The sequence below is a fragment of the Alexandromys fortis genome, unplaced genomic scaffold (assembly GCF_014885135.2).
Source record: "Alexandromys fortis isolate MF-2015 unplaced genomic scaffold, M_Fortis_MF-2015_v1.1 scaffold_48, whole genome shotgun sequence".
Taxonomy (NCBI): domain Eukaryota; kingdom Metazoa; phylum Chordata; class Mammalia; order Rodentia; family Cricetidae; genus Alexandromys; species Alexandromys fortis.
Window position 1 is genome coordinate 7,511,026 of NW_026067947.1, and position 23,355 is coordinate 7,534,380.

Sequence of the window (23,355 nt, forward strand, 5' to 3'; positions counted from 1 at the left end):
AGTTTGGGAACTGAAATTTCATAATCTAGATTTAATTAATGTAAGAATGATAGCACTTCACTGGTTGTATTATCTGTCTGCATCATTAGACTTTTTTTGCTTTGAGGGAGTGGATTGGATTTCCAACTAATAATTTATGTATTTTATTAATTATCTACATTGCAACAAGCTGGGTATTCACATTAAGCATTTGATTGTTGGAATATTAGATAGAAAACAATATACCCATTCATTCGTCTTATGTGTGTTTTGCTTCCCAAGTTGTCTTTTGATTCTGAGTATAAACAGATTCATCAAAAAAACAAACATATGGCTAACTTCCGTACCAGTGTACACTAGGCCTCAGTGGCGCAAATGACACTAAATAAATGGTTAGAACTTCAAGTCTGAGTAGGCAACAGATTTATTAAATTTGAATATGGGTAAGATATATGTCCTGTCAATCAGTGCCAGGGCTTTAGCTGGCATGTGATTTTATCATTGGGGTGCTAACAGTGAAGTACTAAACTATGTGCCTTTATTAGGAAATTCATGGTACCAATAGCAAAGGTACTCAAGGATAGCTGTAATTCACATACCCTGCCAATGTCTCAAAAAAAAAAAATCTGGCATAAATCTGATTACTAAGAGGGAACCGTAATATGGTTGGATGTGTAGATATTGAAGCTTCCCTGCCCAACTTGCTATGGTACTATAATAGCCCACTGCCTCTGACAATACTCAGTTTGGAAAAGTTCTTGATTTTAGATATCAAGCAATTGCTTTTAAACATCTGGTACCTGGATACAACAAAATGTCAGACAATTTCCCCAAAGACTGAGAATGGGTTGGGGGAAAGAGAGCTATATGATAAATACTGAGGAAATGGACAGGAGTTTCCAAAATAAACTTTGTAGAGACAGGCAACACATGTGCAAAACTGAGATTTAAAAAGCCTTAGATTTCCAGAAAATATGGTAATATGTTGTGAATCTTTGCTTAAGTTTAAAAAAATTTAGGACACATATTTAAAAAAAAAAAAAAAAAAAAAAAAAAAAAAAAAAAACAATCTCATCAGGCCAGGACTGCTGGTAGAAGTCATCCTCTAGCCGTTGTCCCGCATCAGGATCTGTGTGAATCCACAATGCCAAGTTCCCCACTAAGGTGGATGAAAGCTCTATGATGTTCAGACAGAATACAATTTGAATATTCAATAGGTGTAAATATTCTCTATGAACTTGGAGCATTGGTGTTGACTGCCAGTCCTCTGATGTTCTGACTTCATTCTTCTCGTATTTGGGAAACTGATTCCAGCATGAGGATGACACAATAGAATTATTGGAAACCCTCCTTTCCAATATCAGTTGCATTATTTGAAATTGCATTTATTAGAGTGATCCCAAGGTGGGTATCTCTCTTTGTAGCTTAGAGTGGTCAAATTTGCTCTCTCCCATTTCCTTGTGTGAGCTGTGATTTGCTTGTTTGTTTAGTATAGCTAAAGATCTGAACAGGGTATTTGCCAGTCATGTTCACTGCCTTTGCAATAAAGCCAGAGACAGGCAACATAAGCCCAACAGAAGAAACCACAGTGTTTGGAAGAAGGTGATATCATGCCTGTGAGGACTAAAATCTAAAATGAACAAATCTTGTGCTTTGCCTCGAACCTCAGGGAAGAAAACATGCATGAGTATTTTTATGCCTTATTCAGAGCACAAGCAAAATTATTTTGGTTAAGGATTTCACCATGCAGAAATATCTTTTAATGTTTTTTTTTTATTTTACTCTCCATCTCTGTGTCTCTCTATGTCTCTCTCTTTGTATGTGTGTGTGTGTGTGTGTGTGTGTGTACATGTGTGTGCCATGTAGTGGTTTTATCAGAGCACATGCATGGGGGCCAGAGGACAACTTTAGAAATCAGTTTTCTCCTACCATATGGGTTCCAGGGAATGAACTCAGATTTTCAGGCTTACACAAGCACCATTTTGTGTGTCCAGAAAGTATCTTAAAAGGGTACACAAGCTCATGCCAGGTTTTTCCTCCTTTTGTTGAAAATAGATCTTTTTTATCATACAATATATCTTGAATGAAGTTTCCCCAGGTCCTCCTCTACCTTCTGTCCATTCTGGTTCTACTCTCTTTCTGCCTTTCATTAGAAAAGAACAGACTTCTAAGAAATAACAACTAAAGATTGTACAATAATAATGTATATACATATATATATATATATATATATTTGTAAAAAATAAAATAAGATGAAGTAGAAACTATTATATTTAAATTTGACACAGGAACCCATAAGAAGGAAAGGGGTACCTAGAGCAGGCATGAGAGTCAGAGATCTCCCCATTTTTAGTTCAGAGCCCCTTAAAAATCCTAAGCCTATAGCTAGAATATATATACAGAGGACTTGGTACAGGCCCAGGTAGGCCCTGTACTTCTTCAGTAGTTTCTATGAACTCATATTAGCCTTATGTAGTTGATTCAGAGGGCCTTCTCCTGGTGTGGTCAATGCCCTCTGTCTCTTACACTTTTTTATACCTCCACTTTCAAGGGATTCAGTGAGCTCCGAGAGGAGGGATTTGAAGGAAACCTCCTATTCAGACTCTTTTTCTGCATGATGTCTGGCTGTGGGTCTCTGCATCTGTTCCCATTTTCTGCCTAAGAAAAGCTCTCTAATGGTAATAGGAAAAGGCTCTGTTCTATGAATATAGCAGAATATCATTAGGAATTATTTTATTGATTTTTTTAAGATTGATAGTGTTTGATTTTACTGTAGAAGTCTAAGCTATCTAACCTCTGCTTCTTGGTTGCCCAAACAGCATTGGATGTGGGTTCCTTCTCATGGAGTGGGCCTTAGGTCAAATCAGACATTGCTTGGCTATTTCCATAAGTTCTGTACTACATTGGCCTAGCATGTTTTGTAGGCAGGACAGATTGTACGTCAAAGGTTTTGTGACTGGCTTGGTGTCCACATTTCTGGTAGCATTCGGAGTACTTTCTCATACCAAAGAGACTAAAATATAGGGGTGAGGGCTTCATTTAGGGACCAGCTTGACTTTTCCACATGAACTGTGTGGGTGTTGTCCTTGGCAATGGGGAAACATTGTCGGTTGGAAGAGAAAAGCCCTTTGTTTGAGTAGCAGCCTGGGTTGTTTGGGGGTTTCCATGGAATCCCCGTGGCCAGCAACTCAATTGAATGAACCTGGTCCTCCCACTGGAAGCCTCCTCTAGAAATGGTAAATCGAGACTCTGTAGCCTCAATCATTAGAAGTTCTCATTAGGCTCACCTTCACAGATGCCAGGAAGTTTGCACTGCTCTAGATTTCCATGTTCATGCCACCTCCCTAATGACCCACCCCCAATCCCTGTAATCTCTCTCTGAACTCTCTCCTTCTACCCCACTTCCCCCTCAACCGGATTCCCCTCTCCAGTCCCCATCCACCCCCAGTCCACCTCTAAAATCCATTTTCTTTCCTCCTCCTTGAGAGTTCCCTGCACTGCCCCCAGAGAACTTCCTCTTTGCTTAACCTCTCTTTGTTGATGGCTTGAACCTTGGTTATGATCTGCTTAATGACTAATAATCTTTTATAAGTGATTACACACCATATTTTTTCTGGGTTCCCTCATTAAGATGATTCTTTCTAGTTCTATCCATCTACCTGCAAATTTCATAATGTCATTTTTTAACAGCTGAGTAGTACTCCATTGTGTAAATCTACCACAGTTTCTTTATTCATTCATCTGTGAAGGGACATCTAGGTTACTTCACATTTTAGGCTATTATCATTGAAGCCATAATGAACATGGTTGAGCAAGTGTTCTTGTGGTAAAATGGAGTGTCCTTTGGGTATCTTTCCAGGAGTTGTATAACTGGATATTGAGGTAGATCGTATCCCAGTTTTCTAAAGATCTGCTATAATGATTTCCATAGTGTCTATAAAAAGTTGCACTTCCACCAGTAATAGAAGAGTGTTCCTCTGGTTCAACATTCTTGTCACCATAAGCTATCATGTATGTTATTGATCTTGGGCATTCTGTCAGGTATGAGATGGAATTTCAAAGTAGTTTTTTCCTTTTTTTATTGAGCTCTACATTTTTCTCTGCTCCCCTTCCTGCCTCTCCCTTTTCCTCCTTCAACCCTCCCCCAAAGTCCCCATGCTCCCAATTTACTTAGGAGATCTTGTCTTTCTCTACTTCCCATGTAGATTAGATCTATGTAAATCTCTCTTAGTTTTCTCATTGTTGTCTTAAGTTCTATGGAATTGTGGTTTGTAGGCTAGTTTTCTTTGCTTTATGTTTAAAAACCACCTATGAGTGAGTTTTTGTTTGCATTTCCTTGATGACTGAGAATGTTGAACAATTTTTTAAGTGTTTCTCAGCCATTTGAGATTCTTCTGTTGTAAATTCTCTGTTTATATCTGAGCTCCCATTTTAAAATTGGATTATTTGTTTTCTGATATCCAGTTTCTTGAGTTCTTTATATATTTTTGATGTTACTCCTCTACTGGATGTGGAGTTGGTCAACATCTTTACTTATTCTGTAGGCTGCTGTTTTGTCAGATTGACAATGTCATTTGCCCTGCAGAAGCTTTTCAGTTCAAGAGATCCCCTTTATTTTTTATGTTAGTGCCTGTGCTATCCATGTTCTACTGAGAAAGTTTTGTTCTGCTCCAATGAGTTCAAAATTCTTCCCATTTTCTCTTCTCTTCTATTAGGTTCAGTGTATCTGATTTCATGTTGGTGTCTTTGATCTACTTGGACTTGAGTTTTATAGAGGGTACTAAGTATGAAGCTAATAGCATTCTTCTACATGAAGATATTCAGCTTGACCAGCTCCATTTGTTGAAGATGTTTTCTCTTTTCAATTGTGTCTTTCTGACTTCTTTATAAAAATCTGGATGTCTATTGGTGTGTGAATTTATGTTTGGGGCATCAATCCAATTCCATCAATCTACTTGTATGTTTTTATGCCAACACTAGTTGTCTTTTGTTTTGATTTGAATTTTTAATTAACATAGGCATTTAGTGCTGTGACTTTTCTTCTTAATTCTGCTTTCATTGCAACCCACAAATTTGGGTATGCAGTATAATCATTTTCATTGAATTCTAGAAGTCTTTAATTTCTTTATTTCTGCCTTGACCCACTTTTCATTCCATAGAGATTTGTTCAGTTTCAGTGAGTTTGTAAGGTTTTTGTTGCTTCTGTTGTTGATGATATCCAGCTTTAATCCATTGTGGTCTGATAGGATACAGGGATTTACTTTAGTTTTCTTGTATCTGTTGAGACTTGCTTTGAATCTAAGTATGTGGTCAACTTTGTACAAAGTCCCATGAGATGCAGAAGAAAAGGTATATTCTTTAATATTTGGGTAAAATATTCTGTAAATAATTGTTACAATTTTTTATAACACATTAGGTTTAGCATTTCTCTGCTTAATTTTTTCTGGAGGACGTGTCCCTTGGTGACATTGGGGTATTGAAGTCTCCCACTGTGAGTGTGTGAGGGTCAATAAGTGATTTAAACTGCAATGGTATTTCTTTTAAAAACTTGGGTGTTTTTGTATTTAGGACATAGATGTTAAGAATTGAAAGATCATTCTGGTGGATTTTTCCTTTGATGAGAATGTAATGTCTTCTCCTATCTCTTTTGATTAATTTTGTTTTGATGTTTATAATGTTAGACTTTGAAATGACTACACCAGCTTGATTCTTAGGTCCATTCACTTAGAATATTTTTCCAACCCTTATTCTGCAGTTATGTTTATTCTTCAAGTTGAGTTATATTTCTAGGATGCAGCAAGATGGATCACGTTTTCACAACCATTCAATGCTTTTTTGTCTTTTCTTTTCAGTCCTTTTTTATATTAATGAATTAATTCTTTAAACTTATTTTACATTCCAACCACAGTTCTCCTTCCCATTTCTCCTCCTGCCCCCTCCTACCTCCCCCCACAACAAATCCCCATCCACTCCTCCCAACATGCAGGGGCTTCCAATGGGGAATGAACAAAGTCTGGCTCATTAAGTTGGGCAGGACCAAGCCCATTCCCCCGCATTAAGTCTGAGTATGGCACCCCACTCAGAGGGAATGGGCTCCAATAGGCTAGCTTATGCAACAGGGATAGATCCTGGTTCTACTGCCAGGGACCCTCAGAATTGAGATCATTGATACTAAGAGAGGGTGATGGTGGTGGTGGTGGTGATATATGTGTGTGTTTCCTTTCTTTTTATCTTGCTGGTGTGAGATATTATGTATTTCCTGTGTTGTCATGGATGTAGTTAGCCTTTTAGAGTAAAGTTTTGCTTCTACCACCTTCTTTTGGGCTAGATTTGTGAAAAGACTGTGCTTAAATTTAGCTACAGCATAGATCATCTTATTTTCTTCATTGATGTTGGTTGAAAGTTTTGCTGCGTTTAGTATATCTGGGCTGACATCTGTAGTTTCTCAGAGACTGCAAAATGTTTTTTTCCAGGTTTTTCTGGCTTTTAGAGTTTCCATTGAGAAGTCAGGTGAAATTCTAATAGGTCTGCCTTTATATGTTATTTGGTCTTTTCCCCTTGCAGCTTTTAGTCTTCTTTCTTTGTTCTGTATGTTTGGTGTTTTGATTATTATGTGCTGAAGATACTTTCTTTTCTTGTCCAAGCTATTTGGTGTTCTGTTTGCTTCTTATACCTTTACAGGCATGTCATTCTTTAGGTTAGGGAAATTTCTTTTATGATTTTGTTGAAAATGTTTTCTGGACTTCTGAACTGGAATTTTTCATATCCTCTATTCCTAATATTCTTAGATTTGGTCTTTTCATGATGTCTCAGATTTTAATACTTTGTGTCAAGAGTTTTTTAGACTTAACATTTTCCTTGACTGATGTATCCATTTCTTCTGTTGTATCTTCAGGGCCAGAAGAGTATCTCTTCTGTCTCTTGTATGCTGTTGGTGAAGCTTTCCCCTGTAGCTTCCATTCAAATTTCTAAATTTTTAATTTCCAGGATTCTCTTTATTTGTGTTTTCTTTATTAATTCTATTTTCATTTTCAGGTCTTGAAGAGTTTTATTCATTTCTTTCAACTCTTTGTTTTTGTTTTGTTGGGTTTCTTTAAGTGAATTATTCATTTCCTACATTTTTTTTCTCTGTGTTTCCCTGGCACTCTTTGAGGATTGATTTATTTATTTTTTCACATGGTTTGTTTGTGCTTTTCTGGGTTTCTTTAAGGTAATTATTAATTTCCTCTTTAAGGACCTCTGAAGCCACAAAACAATCCTACACCAGTTAAGAATTATGGATAATAAAAGGGGTTATTTATTTAAGGGAAAAAACTTACAGATCACCATCCCAAACAGGAAACAGAGAGTCTAGACCCCAGAAAGGAAGCCAGAAGCAAGAGAGAGAGAGAGAGCCCGGTTCCTGCTGCTTTTTAAAGTGTAGGAGACCACTCCCCATTAGGCTGTTGGCTGAAGGAGTGGAAGGAGCTCCCGCAGCCAACCTCTATTACCTTTATAAACTTAGTTTTAGGTTCTTTTTTCTTGTGTTTCAGCTATATTGGCATATTCTGGGCCTGCTGTGGTAAGATAGCTGAACTCTAGTAGAGACCTATCGCCCTGATTGTTACTGTGTTTAATATTGGTGTCTGCACATCTATATTCGGTATGATTATAGGTCTAGCTGGTGATATCTGGATTTGTCTTTGTTGAGTTATTTTGTTTCTTGGTTTCTGTTTCCTCCTTTGATTTTTCCGAGAGTGTGATGGTTGTGTGTCACCTGTTTTTCTGGCCTGCTCAGGTGGTGTTTTTGCAGGGAATGTCTGCTGATGTTGGAGGGTGGGACACTGAGACGAATTTGGGAAAGAAAGGTTGGAAGAAAAGGTCTCTGTGATTTCTTAGGAATGGGTTCAGAGAGGAAAAGGAAGACCTAATCAGATTGTCAGCTGCAGAGTTTGTAATGAAGCTCAGATGTGTGTTGAATCTCAGGAGCAGTAAAAGAATTGTGTGTCTGCCTTCTGCTTACTTATTGCCTTAGATGGGGTAGCCCTTGGATTAGCAGGGCATACCTGGTGGGTTTTAGGTCTGGAAACAAGGTAGGAGTTGGAGGGTGGAGGAAAAAAATGTAAAGGGAAAGATCTGTGGATAATTTGGGAGATGAGAGTGGGCAAGGCTGACAAAGGTGCTCTGCAGTATATTTGGTTCTGGTAGAGCTGAGGGTGAGACTGGGGAATTAGAATTGGAGGAATAGAAAGAGAAAAGGTCTGGTGTCAGGACAGGGGGCAGCCTTATCTTGCCTTATCCATAATATGAGAACAAGGAAATGAGATGCTGAATTTCTTAGTTGCTCATTTTTCTATGACAAGAGGAATGTTATTGGGGATTAATAATAGAAAATATTGTTACATTAAAAATGAATGTCTCATGTCTCATGGTTATCCATTTATCAGGTGTTCCAAAATTTCCCAAAGAAAAAATTGAACCCATGGACGTGGAAGAAGGGGATTCCATTGTCCTACCCTGTAACCCTCCCAAAGGCCTCCCACCTTTGCACATCTATTGGATGAATATTGGTAAGTAGTGTTCTGTTCCATCAATCTGGGTCACTTTAGTTCCATGCACTGCGTAAGTAATCATATGTAACAAAACCAATGAAAGAAATCATTCAAAATTAGATACTTTTGAAATTTTACCCTTTCTCCTGAGTATAAACTGGAATGTATATGTGAAGACACTAGAAAATCATTGCGTCCCTTGATTTACAGTATTTGAAAGGGGTGGGGGGATATTCATAGGATAGGGCAGTCCTGTGACAAAACTTCCTTCCAAAGTCCTTATCTTTGGAACACAGGCAAGGTCAGAGTTGAAGTGACTTGGGGTAGTTGCTTGTTAGTATGACAGTTTTAACTTAGTTCTACCTGATAAAATCAATGACCTACAAAACATTCAGTATCATCCTGTGTCCAATCTTTCAAAATGCTTCAGTGGTTCCTGAAGCTTCCCTCTTCTTACAAAGACTGTTATGCCCTATGCTTTCTAATGGCCTTCTGAGTGTTGATGTTACATAGGAAAATCATATTTATAGAGCAGCCAGAGGAGAGTAAGTGAAGCTACACTTGGCTGCAGCCGAGATTTGTAGCCTTCACTCACCCTAGAAGTACACAGCTGCACCCCAGTGCAGTGATTGATGGCTGAAACATCACTTTTCAGAGAAGTGCCATCCAGATAAAACAAAAGTAATAATTTATTGTTATTAGAACTGAACAGTTTTCAGATATGCATAGCAAAGTTAAAGACCAATTGGTAATGAGCGAGGGAACACTCAGACTGCTGGTGTTTCTGTGAGATTCTCGACCTTCCAAAGATTTTATTGTTACCTATTTTTATCTGTTTGCCTGCTCACTGCTCTTTTATTAAGACCAAACTGCAGAAAAATAGGAAGAACAGACAAAGGACATCACAGCCACATATAAATCGTATGAAAGAAAATAAAAATGTAAATGTCTAATGCACATTGTGAGGAGGGGCAGCCCATTTCAGTGGCAAGGTTTTATTTTTTTTTCTTGCAGAATTGGAACACATTGAACAAGATGAAAGAGTATACATGAGCCAAAAGGGAGATCTGTATTTTGCAAACGTGGAAGAAAAAGACAGTCGAAATGATTACTGTTGCTTTGCTGCATTTCCAAAATTAAGGACGATTGTACAAAAAATGCCAATGAAACTAACTGTGAACAGTTGTAAGTCCTGAATAATTTATTCTTCCTTTACTTGTGCTGAATGCAAATATGTACATGATTTCACTCTTCTCTCCGAAGACATTTAAAGCAGGGTCTGTATTCTCCATCATTGTTTCGTTTAACTCCAGAGACTTCATACAGATGATCAGAACATCTGCAGCTGAAAATCCACAGTAGCTCTGTCTCTGGCAGCCAGAAAATCAAATCTCAATTCACAGTACAAATGTGTTTCATTTGATGTCTGCAGGATCTACTCATTTTCAGTGAGCATAAAGCACATCTCAGGCATGGGCTCACTGTGACCTTGGATAAATCAGCAGGCTGAAAATGAAGGAGACAAAAAAATGAGTCAAAAGAAAATCACCATTTATATTTCTTATCTCATCAAGCTTTTTCTTTGTCCTTCTCAAATTGACAAAGTTATCTGAATTGATTTTCTGTTTCCTACTTGGATCTGCAAATGCCTGTCCGAGTTCCCAAAAGGGGAGAAGTAATTAGTGAGAGATGAAGTGGTAAGATTCAAAGGCAGAGAATAATCCCTGCAGCTTCCTGGCTGAATAATTGGCTCTGGAGGAGCCGAAGGTTGGCATGACCACTTCATTGTCTAATTTGGTCCAAGATTATTCCATTATCTTATGTATATATGATATGTGGGCTCTTCTCTGTGATGCTTTTCAGTAGCCTGAAGTCTCTGTGGTAGAATTAACACTTGTCTCTTCACAACTTCAAGTTTAAGCTCCATAAATACACAAACATACATGTGTATATATGTGTGTATGTACATATATAATGTATATATGTGTATTTCCATAGACAGTATGCATATGGGCATAGCTGTACTTCATTTCATAATTTTCCCTAAATAAATGCATGACTTTGACTTTTCATACTTTATTAATGTCAGCATCGAACATTCTGTTTGTATTAGTTTCTTCCATTTTTTTTATTTCAGTAAAGCATGCTAATGATTCAAGTTCATCCACAGAAATTAGTTCCAAGGGTAAGTCATTCATGTGAAGCATTTGTGCTTTTATTTTTGCCTTTAGTTACTCATTGTCATTTCAGTTTGAATTTTTTCATTATTTACTCAAAGAGTTTTCTAGAAGCAATGCTAATATTTCTATAAAGTAACTCTTTAGTACAGAAAGTTCTGTAGTCCACTGTGCTTTAGAATTTAGCAAAGGGATATATATATATATATATATATATATATATATATATATATATATATGGGGGGTGCACCCCTCGTGGTCCTGACTTCTTTGCTCATATTTTCCCTTCTTCTGCTCCTCCTTTGGGACATTGGGAGCTCAGTCTGGTGCTCCAGTGTGGGTCTCTGTCTCTATCTCCATCCATCGCCAGATGAAGCTTCTGTGGTGATATGCAAGATATTCATCAGTATGGCTGTAGGAAAGGGCCATTTCAGACTCCCTCTCCTCAGCTGCCCAAGGAACAAGCTGGGAAATTTACTTTTATATTTTAAAATTACTAAGAAAAAAGAAATGAAACTTTCTAAACTCTACTTTGTGGATAGACTTACAATGATTTATTTCTTAAAACAGTATGTATCCTTGAGGATCTGAGACTGGAAGGAATTTCCTAAAGAGCTAAATAAAACTTTGTTGCTTTGTTGATGCTTGGTGTCTACTCAAGTCAAGTTTCCAGTTTCCTCAGTCTGAGTTCAGGAAGCTGGTTTGTTTTTTTTTTTTTTTTTTTTTTTTTTTTTTTTTTTTTTTTTTTTTTTTTTTTTTTTTTTTTTTTGCAATTCTAGTACTTAGAATATGAAATTCAATAGACATACATAATCATCAAAATGGCAAGGTATGGTCAGACTTATAATTAGCTTGAGGGTGTCTTCAAGAAATTGTCTTGAATAAGTATTCAATTTCTGAACAGAAACATGTAGTATACCTTGTGAAGATTTTAAAATTTGGTAAAGAAATTGAGAGACACATGCTTACTTGGATACTTTTTGGATGAGAGAATGTATTTAAGAAGAAGCACACCAATATGTACATGTAAAACAATGTGAAGTCATGCTTTAAGAACAAACTAGAAACATAGAATTTTACTACATTTATTATAGAGAGAATTGACTCTTCTTTTTTTTTTTTCTTTTCCAGCAAATTCAATCAAACAAAGGAAACCCAAACTTCTGTTGCCTCCTGCTCAGAGTGGCAGTTCATCCACAATGACTGTCCTCAAAGGGGATACCCTGTTGCTTGAGTGTTTTGCAGAAGGCCTGTGAGTACGACCTCTGCCAGCCCTCTTCCATATAGCGTTTTAAAGACTGCAAAACAAAGACCTTTGCTGCATGCCTGTTCTTAAGTTACTACTTTTAAAAATATAAACCCTGTTTTTGTTTCTTTGGGGAAACAAATTTTTGCTTCCTTATACAAACTTCAGGCTACAACTGAAATTGACTTATAAGTACCTTTTTTTTTTTTGATGGGATGCAGGGATCAAAAAAACAGTTCATGAAGTAGATGCTCTATTGCTGTCCTTAGAGTATGTGTATTAGTAGTCACCCCATCTGCCCTTAAGCCCTTAAATCCTGTATTTTCTGTTGTCTCTATTCTCTTGCCAGACTTTGGTTTTCAGGGGCTAGCTCCACTGTTACAGTACTTGGGGAGGGGTCACAACCTGTGCGCTAAGCCAGGTCTAGCTACTTATCCTCAATAAGCCCATTATAAGAGTTAAATTTATAGAGGAAAACAGAAAAGAATTCTTCAGTGTGCTCATATTTTGAAGAAAGGAAAAGGGATCTGAAGACCCCTCTTGGGTCTGTCTTCCAATCCTGAAGTGATACTCAAGTTCAAATGGAGTTCTAAGGATGTGCACATTGAAGAAATCCCAGCAAGGTGTGGTCCCACATACCACTGACTCATCATTCGTTGTCTGAACATCAATCTCATCCTGTAATGTGTTACAGCAAGTTGTTAGTACTGTGAGTCTTCCAAGAGAGAGAAGTTCCTCCTCTGGCCAGCCTCTTTTCCTTCTCCCAGCATGAGATTCCTGGAGGAATTCCCATTTCTTTGAGGTCCATTGATTCATTGGTTTGAAAGTCTTATTAGAATCTCTTTTATTTCTGCCAGACCATTACACTACTCTCTTTTTTTTAATTTCCAAAGTCCTCTAATTTTATTTCCCCTTTTGTGTTTTGTGCAAAAGCAGGTCCAGACCACTAAAGTTAGGGGAATAGCACATCAAAAACTGGTTGACTTCCTCATATTTCCAAGATCAGAGCCCTGTATCAGGTCTTCTACCAAAGTCCTAAGGGTTGACATGTTGTCATCTCCTAAAATTGTTGCCTGAGCTGAGCAACAATTGTACACTTATGTGATTGGTGCCATGGTCATACGAGTTTGCCTGTTTCTACAAGTATTCCCGCTGATTTAAAAGTCTCCCATTATGAATGCTGTAGAGGAAGGCATTTCATCTTTCAGTTTATTAATTTGAAATTCAAATCAATTTTCAAGTAATGAAAGTCTCTTTAATCAGATAGGATTTGAGATATATTAAATTATGTTACATTAATTAGTTATTGAAAGTAAAAGCAAAAACTAAAATCCACCTTTGTTCATAATTCAGGGTAAAGTCTGAATGGCTTGTTTCAAGTTAGATTGTGAAGCAAAAGGAACTATTTTAATTATTGTACAACTTCTACAGACTTTGCACATTCTTCTTTCCTACCAGGTTACTTACAAGCCTTAAGTCCCCAATGTTGACTGATAGATATTTTAATATGTTGTCATATGACCTCTATGGAAAAAGTTTGGTGTCTGTGTGGCTTTTTAAGGATTATTTTAATTTTATTTGCATGAGTATTTTGACTGCAAGTCTGTCTGTGCACTACATGTGTCCAGTGCCCAGAGAGGAAAGAAAAGACAGTAGTGGTGTTTCAGAGGTGGTGAACCACTACATGGATGCTGGGAATTCAAGCCAGGTCATCTGCCAGGACAGGAGTGCTCCTACCTGCTAAGCCTCTCTCTGGCCCTGCTCTGTGAGAAGGTCAAAGCCTTCCCATCTGCTGTAACTTGTGGCTAACCACCTGGTGCCAGCATGCATTTGGTGTGGTAGAAATTAAATGCTTTCAGGCTTTGTCACGGTTCAGGCTAACTCAGAGTCAGGCAAAGCTGTAGAGACTCATACCCCTCATCTCCTGCCAAGCTATCATTTGCTTCCTGAGGTATTTGGCGTCTGTTCAGCTCATCCTCCACTCACAGAAACATTACTCCTGGGTGCCTTGTAGAGACTGGAGTGTTGGAAATGCACACAGGAAAAGAACATGGATATTTTAAGAGTTGTTTGCCTTTGCAACCTGAAGATCCCTGATACTCGGTCATAGGAAGGGAATCTTCCCCTCTTCACTGGTTTGAGTTGGGCTATTCATTCTGTTTGATCTTCTGAATAAAGATAATACTATCAAAAAGTTTTTGAAGGATATCATATATATCTCAAGGAAGTTTAACATCACATGCATTTGAGAGTAACAAAAGTACAAATCTCTAACCATTGTGGCACATGCATCACACACACACACACACACATACACCATACCAAATATTGATATTAAATCAATATCAGGGAAACTTTCAGAGACATACACATTTTGGAAAGCTTAGAGTTTATGGATCCCTGGAGTTGGGGAATTGTTAAATTATATTTTGACTCTTATTAGGAGAAGACGGTGTTCACAGCTTAGTATCAGTGGGGAGAACTTGCTGTTTTAATAATTCACATTCACACTGTATGAAATAAAAGCAGACTCCTCATGAATTTAAAACACATATGATATCTGTGTCTCCTACATGTTTAATCAAGAATCAGAAGAAAAGTTGCCCACATAAGAACTGGCATAAATATTTAAAGTTATGAAATAATGTATGGTGGTGTGCCAAAAAAGTATTAAACAACACTTTTCCCTCAACCTATCCTTGTTCTGATTCTGTCAGCAAATGTTCTTTAAAAATAAAGCAAGCCAACAAAAAAAAAAAAAAATCCAGAATTTTCCAGAAGAAAACAGGAATTCTAGCTGTATAAACCACGCCTACTTGTAACATCATTTTGCTCTGATTTAAAATCATTTCATTTGATTGTGTGACGTGAAAAGTGTTAGAGAGGTGATTGTTTTCAAGAACAAAAGTAAAGGAAGAATTTGAGAAAAAATGAGATCCTGCATTGCTAAAACATAGACTCATGAAAATTTGTTTGGGAGGAACTGTGGTCTAGGGCAGTCTGTCACTTGGCACATTGCCATTTTGACAGATGGTATAAAAAGCAAGCAGGTAGGAAACTCTGAGTACTGCTTGGTGGCATGATCTGTAGAATTTAACAGCTAACCAATAGACTCCCACATGTATCTATCTGTCTGCAATGACCATTTCCTGAGGAAATCTGCCATGTGCTATGTATGTGGTCAAAAAGTGAGTTGTTGTTTCAAGTCTGTGAGGTTAATTTCTTTGGCCTTGAGAGAAAATACCAGATGTTTGTAGAAAGAACACCATCTTTACCTCCAATGTAGTGTTTCTAATAATTGAGTTATTGTATCCATTTTCTTTGTGAACAGTAATTTTAAATAACTGAAATAATTTGAAACAATAATTATTGGAGTTAGAGATATAGTTAAGTAGTTAAGATCACTGGCTATTCTTACCAATAACCTGATTAAATTCCCAGGATTCACATGGTCATTCACAATCTTCTGTAGTTCCAGGTCTACTAGATCTAATGCCCTCTACTGGCTCCCATGGTCACCAGATGTGTATGTAATGCACATACATACATGCAGACAAAACAGAAGCATAAGATAATAATAAATAAATCTTGGAAATTATTATTTATTTGGTGCCTACAAACATATGTTAAGAAGGATGAATTTCTTTGAAAAACAGATATCAAATAGAAATAATTAAGAAAAATGTAAGCTTTGAATCTGATAAATGTTAGTTGCTTAGCTTTTTGGAGCTTCTCTTTGATGCTGGTAAAATGATAGAAGTAAGACAGTTCACACTTAGAGAGTTCTCAGAGTAGTAGCTAGTAACCAGAAATAAGGCAAATAATAGAATTAGGTGTTTTCCAATCTTGTAGAAGGAGAAAACAAAGTTGTGCCCACTTATATTTGGTTATCAGTGACATTTTAAAGTCAAGGTCTCACAGAATGTCACTTTTCCATCCTTTATTTTTAGAAGAGATCAATCCACAAACTGCTTGGCTTGGTCCGTGCTCCTGTTTCCCTTCATTGTAAGAGAGAGAAAGGTGTTGGCATGTGACAAGGTTATCCCTGTCTTTTGTTTGGCTTGTGTTTGTTTTGATCTACTGTTCTTATCTCCCCAATGCTTCTGAATTAGGGAGATTCCGAGTTCTTGTCTCCTTCCCTCTGTTCCCCTCAGAACAGGAAAGCAAGGTCTGTGCTGTTCCCTCCAAGCTGCCAAGAATGAAAGAACTGCTCCTCCATCCAGCCCACACATTTGGCTCCACTCCCAACCACTTTAGCCAAAATCGGCTTCATTAGGATTCAAGGGGAAATTGTGGTTTTCCTTTACTGGCTGTTGGAGACTACTGTGCCATGTTGTTGAGAGAAACACAGGGAAGGGGAATCTCTTGATGCCCGACCATAAGGAGAATGTCACACTTGAGAAGTGTCTTCAGTTATTCGTTTCATATCCAGCTTCATTGATTCAGCACTCAGGTGGAGTTAGCTCACTTAAGAGCAGGGATGAGATTGCTAGGGAGTCGTCCACTAAGGGAGCTTCTGATGAAACATGCCTGTTAAACGCCCTGCTTCCCATATTGGTGCGTCCTCTAGTGAAGCTGATAAGACACAGTGACTATGTAAGTCAACTGAGGAATTGTTTGTAGTTGGTATTTACTTATCTGTGCATTTATTTTACTTCTTGCAGACCAACTCCACAGGTTGAGTGGAGCAAACTGGGTAGCGAATTACCAAAGGGAAGAGAAACAAAAGAAAATTATGGAAAGACTTTGAAGATAGAAAACATCTCCTACCACGACAAAGGAAATTATCGCTGTATAGCTAACAACTTCTTGGGGAAAGCCAGTCATGATTTTCATATCATAGTACAAGGTATGTTCTCCATTAAGATTTAAATTTCTGCTTCGAAGAGATGAATAAGTGTACACAATTCACAGACCTTTCCCTCAACAGTTTATGGGTTAAAGTTGATCATTAGTTTAGGGTTTTAGTTGTAGTGTGGGCACTGAGTATCGCTATACTTAATTAATCAGGCTTATAATTTATCTCTACAAACCGTATGGAAGGCACAAATGTTAAGTAGAGAGCTAATGTTAGGGGCTGAACATACATTACTTCCACGGTCTGTTTAAACGGTCATTAAATCTACCCTTTTGTAAGTTTTTATTGCATGGAATAATTTTTATTATAATCTGCACATGATGCTCATAAATGAGGTCATGATCATGAAGTCAAATATTATAGAAAGGACCCTGGAAGGTGATTTGGACTGCTTCCTAATCTTGTCACTCAGCCCCCTTGCCCATGATCAATGAGCTCTCTTTCTCTATTCCTTAGGTTCTTTGTCAAAGAAATGGTGGCTGTAGATGAATTGTCTTTGAGTTATCCTTATTCCAGCATTTTACACTGTGTACCCTAGTATTCAGTATATCACTTCCAGAGAAATATAAAGAGACCATTCAGTGCAAATATTAATTGTTTATCAAATAGTACCAAAATGCATTGCTTTCATCTTCTGTACATAAATAACTGAACTATTTATTGAATAATTGAGATTTTCTGTTATTTGTTGTAATTAAGAATAAGTAGTGGATGATGACATCATTCTCATGAAGTAGCAGCCATAGAAATTAAAAATCCAGGCCTGCCTGTGGTGCAGGAGCAGAGGCTGCATGATCCTGCTGTGATTTGATTAACACTGACTGCTTCCCGTGGGTGGGGGTCACACCTAGGGTTTCCCTCTGTGGTTTCCTGAACTGAATTGATCAGAGGAATGGAGTAGACGCGACATTGTAATTTTGTACTTATTTAGTGCTGTGTTGGCTTACGTACGAAAGAAAATCATCTCTGTCAGGCTATCCGTTTGTGAACTGGGGCTTCCAGGTTTCCATTAATGTTCTGATAAAGTTCACCCTTTAAAGCTTCGTTTTAAAGTTCAAGGAGCACGTCACTAATGGTCTTTTCCCCTCTAATTGCTGGAAAAGAAAAGAGACTAAGCACAGATTCCACTCACAAGCAAATCTTACAATCATTGACCGAGTCATGCATCTGTTTGGACTAACACAATTTGCTAACACCTATACTGTTTTTTTTTAGTCAAGGTGAGAAGAGAAAAATAAAAATAATAAAAAAGGAAATTATTTATTTATTTTTGGTACAACGGAGCAAAACCTGTATAGGAGAGAACTTAGAGTTAAACATTAACATCAACCTCTGTCTACAATAATAGATGTCTCTGACAACAATTTATTCAGAAAGATACTCAGCAAAAGTATGAAAACATGCCCATAAATTTAAAGATTTTTTGGCACTGTATATACAATGACACTGTATATAATGTGGTGATATCTTGTAATGGGGCTATTCCCTAGCCCCTAGTCCTTCTATGGTTCTCTCTCTCTCTCTCTCTCTCTCTCTCTCTCTCTCTCTCTCAAACCAGACATACATAATTATTAGCTGCTCTACTCTGAGTTGCTGACTGTTAGAAATCCTTCCAGATGGCTGCTGCGTTGCTACGGTAGCTGAATATTTTAACAATCTGGCCTCAGTTTTCTTGACTATTAAGACCAAAGCTTTCAAAAGAATTGCAAATGTTGCAAAAAATATCATACAAGCAAAATTAATTATACAACTTAAAAGGTTGACTATATATATATGGTTCTTGAACAAATTATCTTCACTATTTTAAAAGCAGTTATTAGTGATGCTGAGATGTAAATATTGTTTTTATGAAGAATATTGAATCATTATGCTTTTGTGTGAAAATACTAAATGTACACTCAGACGCCTGTTTCAGCTTCTCTTTACACCTGCATGGGAACAGTGAACTATCTTCAAGAAGAATGTTCTAGAAGTACTTTCTGCCCTAAAGCAAGAAAACAGTAACTATAATGTACACGAATCATCAAGAGAGACAAGTTCACCTTTATTATATTTTCTTTTGTCTCTTTTCTCTGCCTCTTTCTTTTCATTCTTTTATTTAGAAACCCAAATTAAATCAGGACTGTCATCTGGGGGGAAGCAGTACTACCGTCTACTTTGAGGCTCCAGCCCATTTTGACCATGTCTTGTGTGGCTATCAGAAGCATAGTTTTTCTTTTCTGTTTGTGATTTTCTTCCCTAGTCTGAAACTCAAATTCTGTGTGCTTGTACTTTAAACTACAGCAGTCTAAATATGTAACCAGATTGCAAGTCAAATGCCTTCTTTTGCATGAGAAAAACAGCTGTGATGTCCTAATTAGATGTCACCATATTTTCTGGGAACCTACAATATGGATTATGGCATATGCAGTAGCAATAGGTGTAATAAGGGCCAGTGAGATGGCCCAGTGAGTAAAGAGGATTGCAGCAAACCTGAATTATGTCTCAGGATGGTACAAAAAGATGAAAGGAGAGAATTGACTCTCTACAGCTGTCTGTCACAGGTACACTGTGGTGTGGACACACACTCAAATAATAATAATAAAGAAAAAGATACATAGGAATGTCACATGACATGATGTTGCCCACTATGGAATCGTTTGAGACTGTTGAATTTTAGAAATATAACATGAATCATTTTTGCACATCTGTTCAATCCTTAATTCTATCCAAAGTGCCCTGCAATGTCTATATGATGCCATGAACTGAAACTCAGTCCAGTCATTGATATCATGAACAATAGCTTATTTTGAATTAACAATTTTCTTTCATAAGAAGTTGGTTGAATGCTTACCTAACATACACAAAGCCCTTGGTTCAATCCCGAGCATGCATAAATTGGGGCTGGTGGTGCACCCCTATGTTCCCAGTACCTGGGATGTAGAGGCAAGAGAATCAACAACTAAAGGTCATCCTTAGCAAACAGAGGCCTACTTGGTATACACAAGACATTGTCCCACGAAAATCAAGAATATAAATATCAAGTAGACAATTGTGATTAAAAGTTTTACTAAGAAAATGTCTACTATGTTACTTGTTTCACAGATATCAAGTTTCCAGTTTTGTTTGTTTGTTGGTCTCATGATAAACATTGTTACTTTCTCAAAAATCTTGTCAGAATTCTAGCATTGGCATCTCCATTTTGGATACCATAAATTGAGTGTATCATCTTGTATTTTTTTTTACAGTCGTGACTAACTGGGTGTACTTTTTGTCAGCTACCACATATCTCAGGCATGTGGACAAACGAATGGGACCCTGTGGCTTTTTCCCCCAAACTGTCAGGCTTACCTATCATTTCCTTTGTGTTTCGTCTCTCCTGTCATCGCCTTGACTAGATCTTACCCATCCCACGGGTGTGTGATTTGAGTTTCAGTAAACGTCTGCTGGTCCTCTGGCCTTGAATCTCAGCTACCCTGAGTTTCTAATCAAGCTACAGGCTGACAATAATGTCTTTTGTGAACCAAGTAGTAGTATGTTAATTAAACCTATGTCATGGAAGAGTGAATGACCAGACGACAGCAAGGATTATTTTCCACCTAAGGGACTTTAGGGTTTTTTTTTTTCTTATGTCTTTCCCAACGAAGTCTTTAGATATTTATCAAGTTCTACTTAAAAGCTCACCCTACATATCTTTTCTTAGCGAGGCATTGTGCCAAATCAGGAAGAAACAAAACGGCAAGCTTCAGCCCTGGTCACCAGTCTGAGGACAGTCACTGCTGACATCAGTACTGAACTATTGAATATTCCACTAGTGAAGTCAACAGTGAGAGTCTCAGCCTAGTCTGGATGTCATGCAGTCATAGATGATTTAAGTCTTAAGTTTCATGCCAATGTTTACATCTGTTTGAACCAGTAGCTTAAGGGAAAAAAGGAGAGAAACTTCTACAGAAATGTGGAAGTGTTTTTAAATCCCATGAAGAATGGGCCAGGTTAATGTATAGTAATGATTCCAACCAACTACCAAATGTTTGAAACCTCCTGAGTGAGTTGATAGATATGGGGTTGGGGCATGTTGGTAATGTAAAGACTCATCTGGACCACTGAACTGACCTTGATTCCTAGTTATATATGTAGGATAGCAGTGGATCAGAACCTGCCTTCAGAGCTTTGCCTCTCTCTGCTTTCCCCAGAGGCTTTGTTCTGAGATCTATGACGTGGCAGGAGCAGGAAATTAAGATTCTTTCATTGTTGACCCTGAAAAAAAATTAGATGAATTCTCCAAAGCTCAGTATTATTTCCATAAGGTCAAAGGTTAGATGAGGTGATACCTCACCTCTTTATTTGATCCTAACAATAATATATCTTTACACACACACACAAAGGTTAATTAAATTCTTAGGATGAGGCTAGTGATTAGAAAATTGATTTTTATTGTACAGTGGGAATGGAAGAATATTTTCATTATTTTTATTTTTTACACACTTGGAAAGGAAGAGTCATAGTTTCTACTATGAACACAATGGCTTGCACGTTCCTCAGGCTTTGCCTGTATCTTGAACATGTTGAAATTTGTTATTGTTATATAAAAAGAGCAGGAAAAAATAAAAGGAAAGAGCCTAGAAAGAGTTCTCAGTGGTCAGGAACTCATGATGCCCTTCCAGAGGAACTAAGTTTGGTTTCCAACACGCATGTTGAACTGGCATCCACCAATATCCATACACCCTACACATAAATAAAAATCTTAAAAATAATAATGTTATCAAGGCACTCTTCCTTTCAGAAAGTGACCTACAGTTCTAATTTAGTTCATTGTACTTTATGCTAAATACCTCAATATTTGTAGATATATATTTGTTAAAAACAGATGTTTAACATGGAAATTAATAGTTGAGCCCACATCCTGTGAGGAGATTCTAAAGGCATGTCTCTTGCTTACACATAGACTTGCCAAAATTCTTTGTATGCATGTTTTCTTTTTTAGGAATTTGGGTCCCCCCCCCCGTGAAATCCCCTTTCTTTCCTTTACTAAAATAATTTGAAAGATATTTTCTTTTTATACATGTGCATATTTTTAAACAGTTTCCTTTTTGAATCAAGGCAGAAATCCACAGTACTTGGGGGAAAATGACCAAGCTAAAGTCAATGGGAATTACTACATCAAAGTTTTATTAAGCCACTTATGAGAATAACCATCAACCTTGCACGTAGTTCTGGAGCAATGGCTCAGTGTTTAAGCGCACTAGCTTCATTTTCAGTGGTCCCGGATTTAGGTCTCAGCATCAACATGGTAGCTGACAACCATCTGTAATTTCAACCAAGGGGTCTGATACCTTCTTCTGGCCTCTATGGGCACCAAGCATCCAAGAAAGTGGTACATAGCCACACATGCAGGCAAAACACCAATAATAATAATAATAATCCATAAACACTTCAAGTCTTGTATTCACTGTTGGCATGGGGCTATTCTGAAAGTGACAAAATATGACAGTAATGTTTGAACTGAAGACACTTGTCTTGCTTTGTTCTGATACTCCAATCTGATTTACACTTCTGAAGGTTTATGTATCAAAAGATAGAGATCATTTATTTCTGTTTCTCCTGGTTTGTTTCAAAAGAAAAACAGGCAAATGTTCCTATCAGGTTCCATCCCTGCTCCTTTGCAAGGAGAACATCTCTAGCAAATTATGTTTTCCAAGTTGATAAGTTATGGAAATTGATATAGATAAAATATGTAAATACTTGTCAATAATCAAGGAACAAGGGTTTTTTTTAATGTTACTGTTATTTGGAAAGCTCTCCAAGTGTATTTCTTTCATATCACCATTTTCAGCTACCTTGTTGCAGCTCGAGTCCTAAGCCAGTCCTAAATGAGTTACCATCTGCTTAGTCCTTCCGCCTGTTTCTGTAAGTGAAATATACACTTGAGGAGCTAAAGCGGCTGTGAATTTTTAGTATGTTAATCTATTTACATGTTCAGAATGTAATGTAAGCACACACACACAAACACACACACACACACACACACACACACACACACACCTTAATACACCCACCTTGCTTTGCTGAACTAAACTAAAAGAGCAGCTGTGGACTATTTGTGGTGTCTGCCCTCTGCTGGTGTATGGTGGAAATGCAGCCCTGTTACAAAGGTTGGCTCTTTTGCTATAGAGACACTTTCTGAAAATCTCTTTGTTTTGTCTTCAGAGCCTCCACGCTGGAAAAAGAAACCTCAGAGTGCAGTGTACAGCACAGGAAGCAGTGGTATCTTGTTGTGTGAAGCGGAAGGAGAACCTCAACCCACGATCAAATGGAGAGTCAATGGCTTCCCAATTGAAAGTGAGTTAAAAACAAACTAAATAAAAATAAAGATCTGAGAGTGACAGTGTGGGGAAGACAGCAATTGGATGGGACAGTATATCAACAGACAGTTCTTTGCTGTATGAGGTATACCAGAAAGGTGTGTATTAGAATAATACATTGTGAAAAAAAATCAACAAGTTCTTCTTTATGAGCAATGTGATGGATGGGAACCTACACAGTGAAAGAGGCATGGAGAGTGTTTATGCACACACTAACATAATT

At 37.5% G+C, this 23,355-nt stretch overlaps 1 protein-coding gene across 5 annotated transcripts in view; it reads left to right on the forward strand.

Moving 5' to 3' along the window:
• The window catches only part of Chl1 (cell adhesion molecule L1 like), a 215,049-nt gene that overhangs the window by 144,382 nt on the left and 47,312 nt on the right, over positions 1-23,355 (forward strand). For all 5 annotated transcript variants that reach the window (XM_050149359.1, XM_050149355.1, XM_050149354.1 and 2 more), the window contains 6 exons: positions 8,406-8,528; positions 9,525-9,695; positions 10,648-10,695; positions 11,819-11,939; positions 16,598-16,782; positions 22,978-23,109. In XM_050149359.1, the coding sequence (XP_050005316.1) occupies positions 8,406-8,528; positions 9,525-9,695; positions 10,648-10,695; positions 11,819-11,939; positions 16,598-16,782; positions 22,978-23,109 (780 nt within the window). The remainder of the gene's footprint in view (positions 1-8,405; positions 8,529-9,524; positions 9,696-10,647; positions 10,696-11,818; positions 11,940-16,597; positions 16,783-22,977; positions 23,110-23,355) is intronic.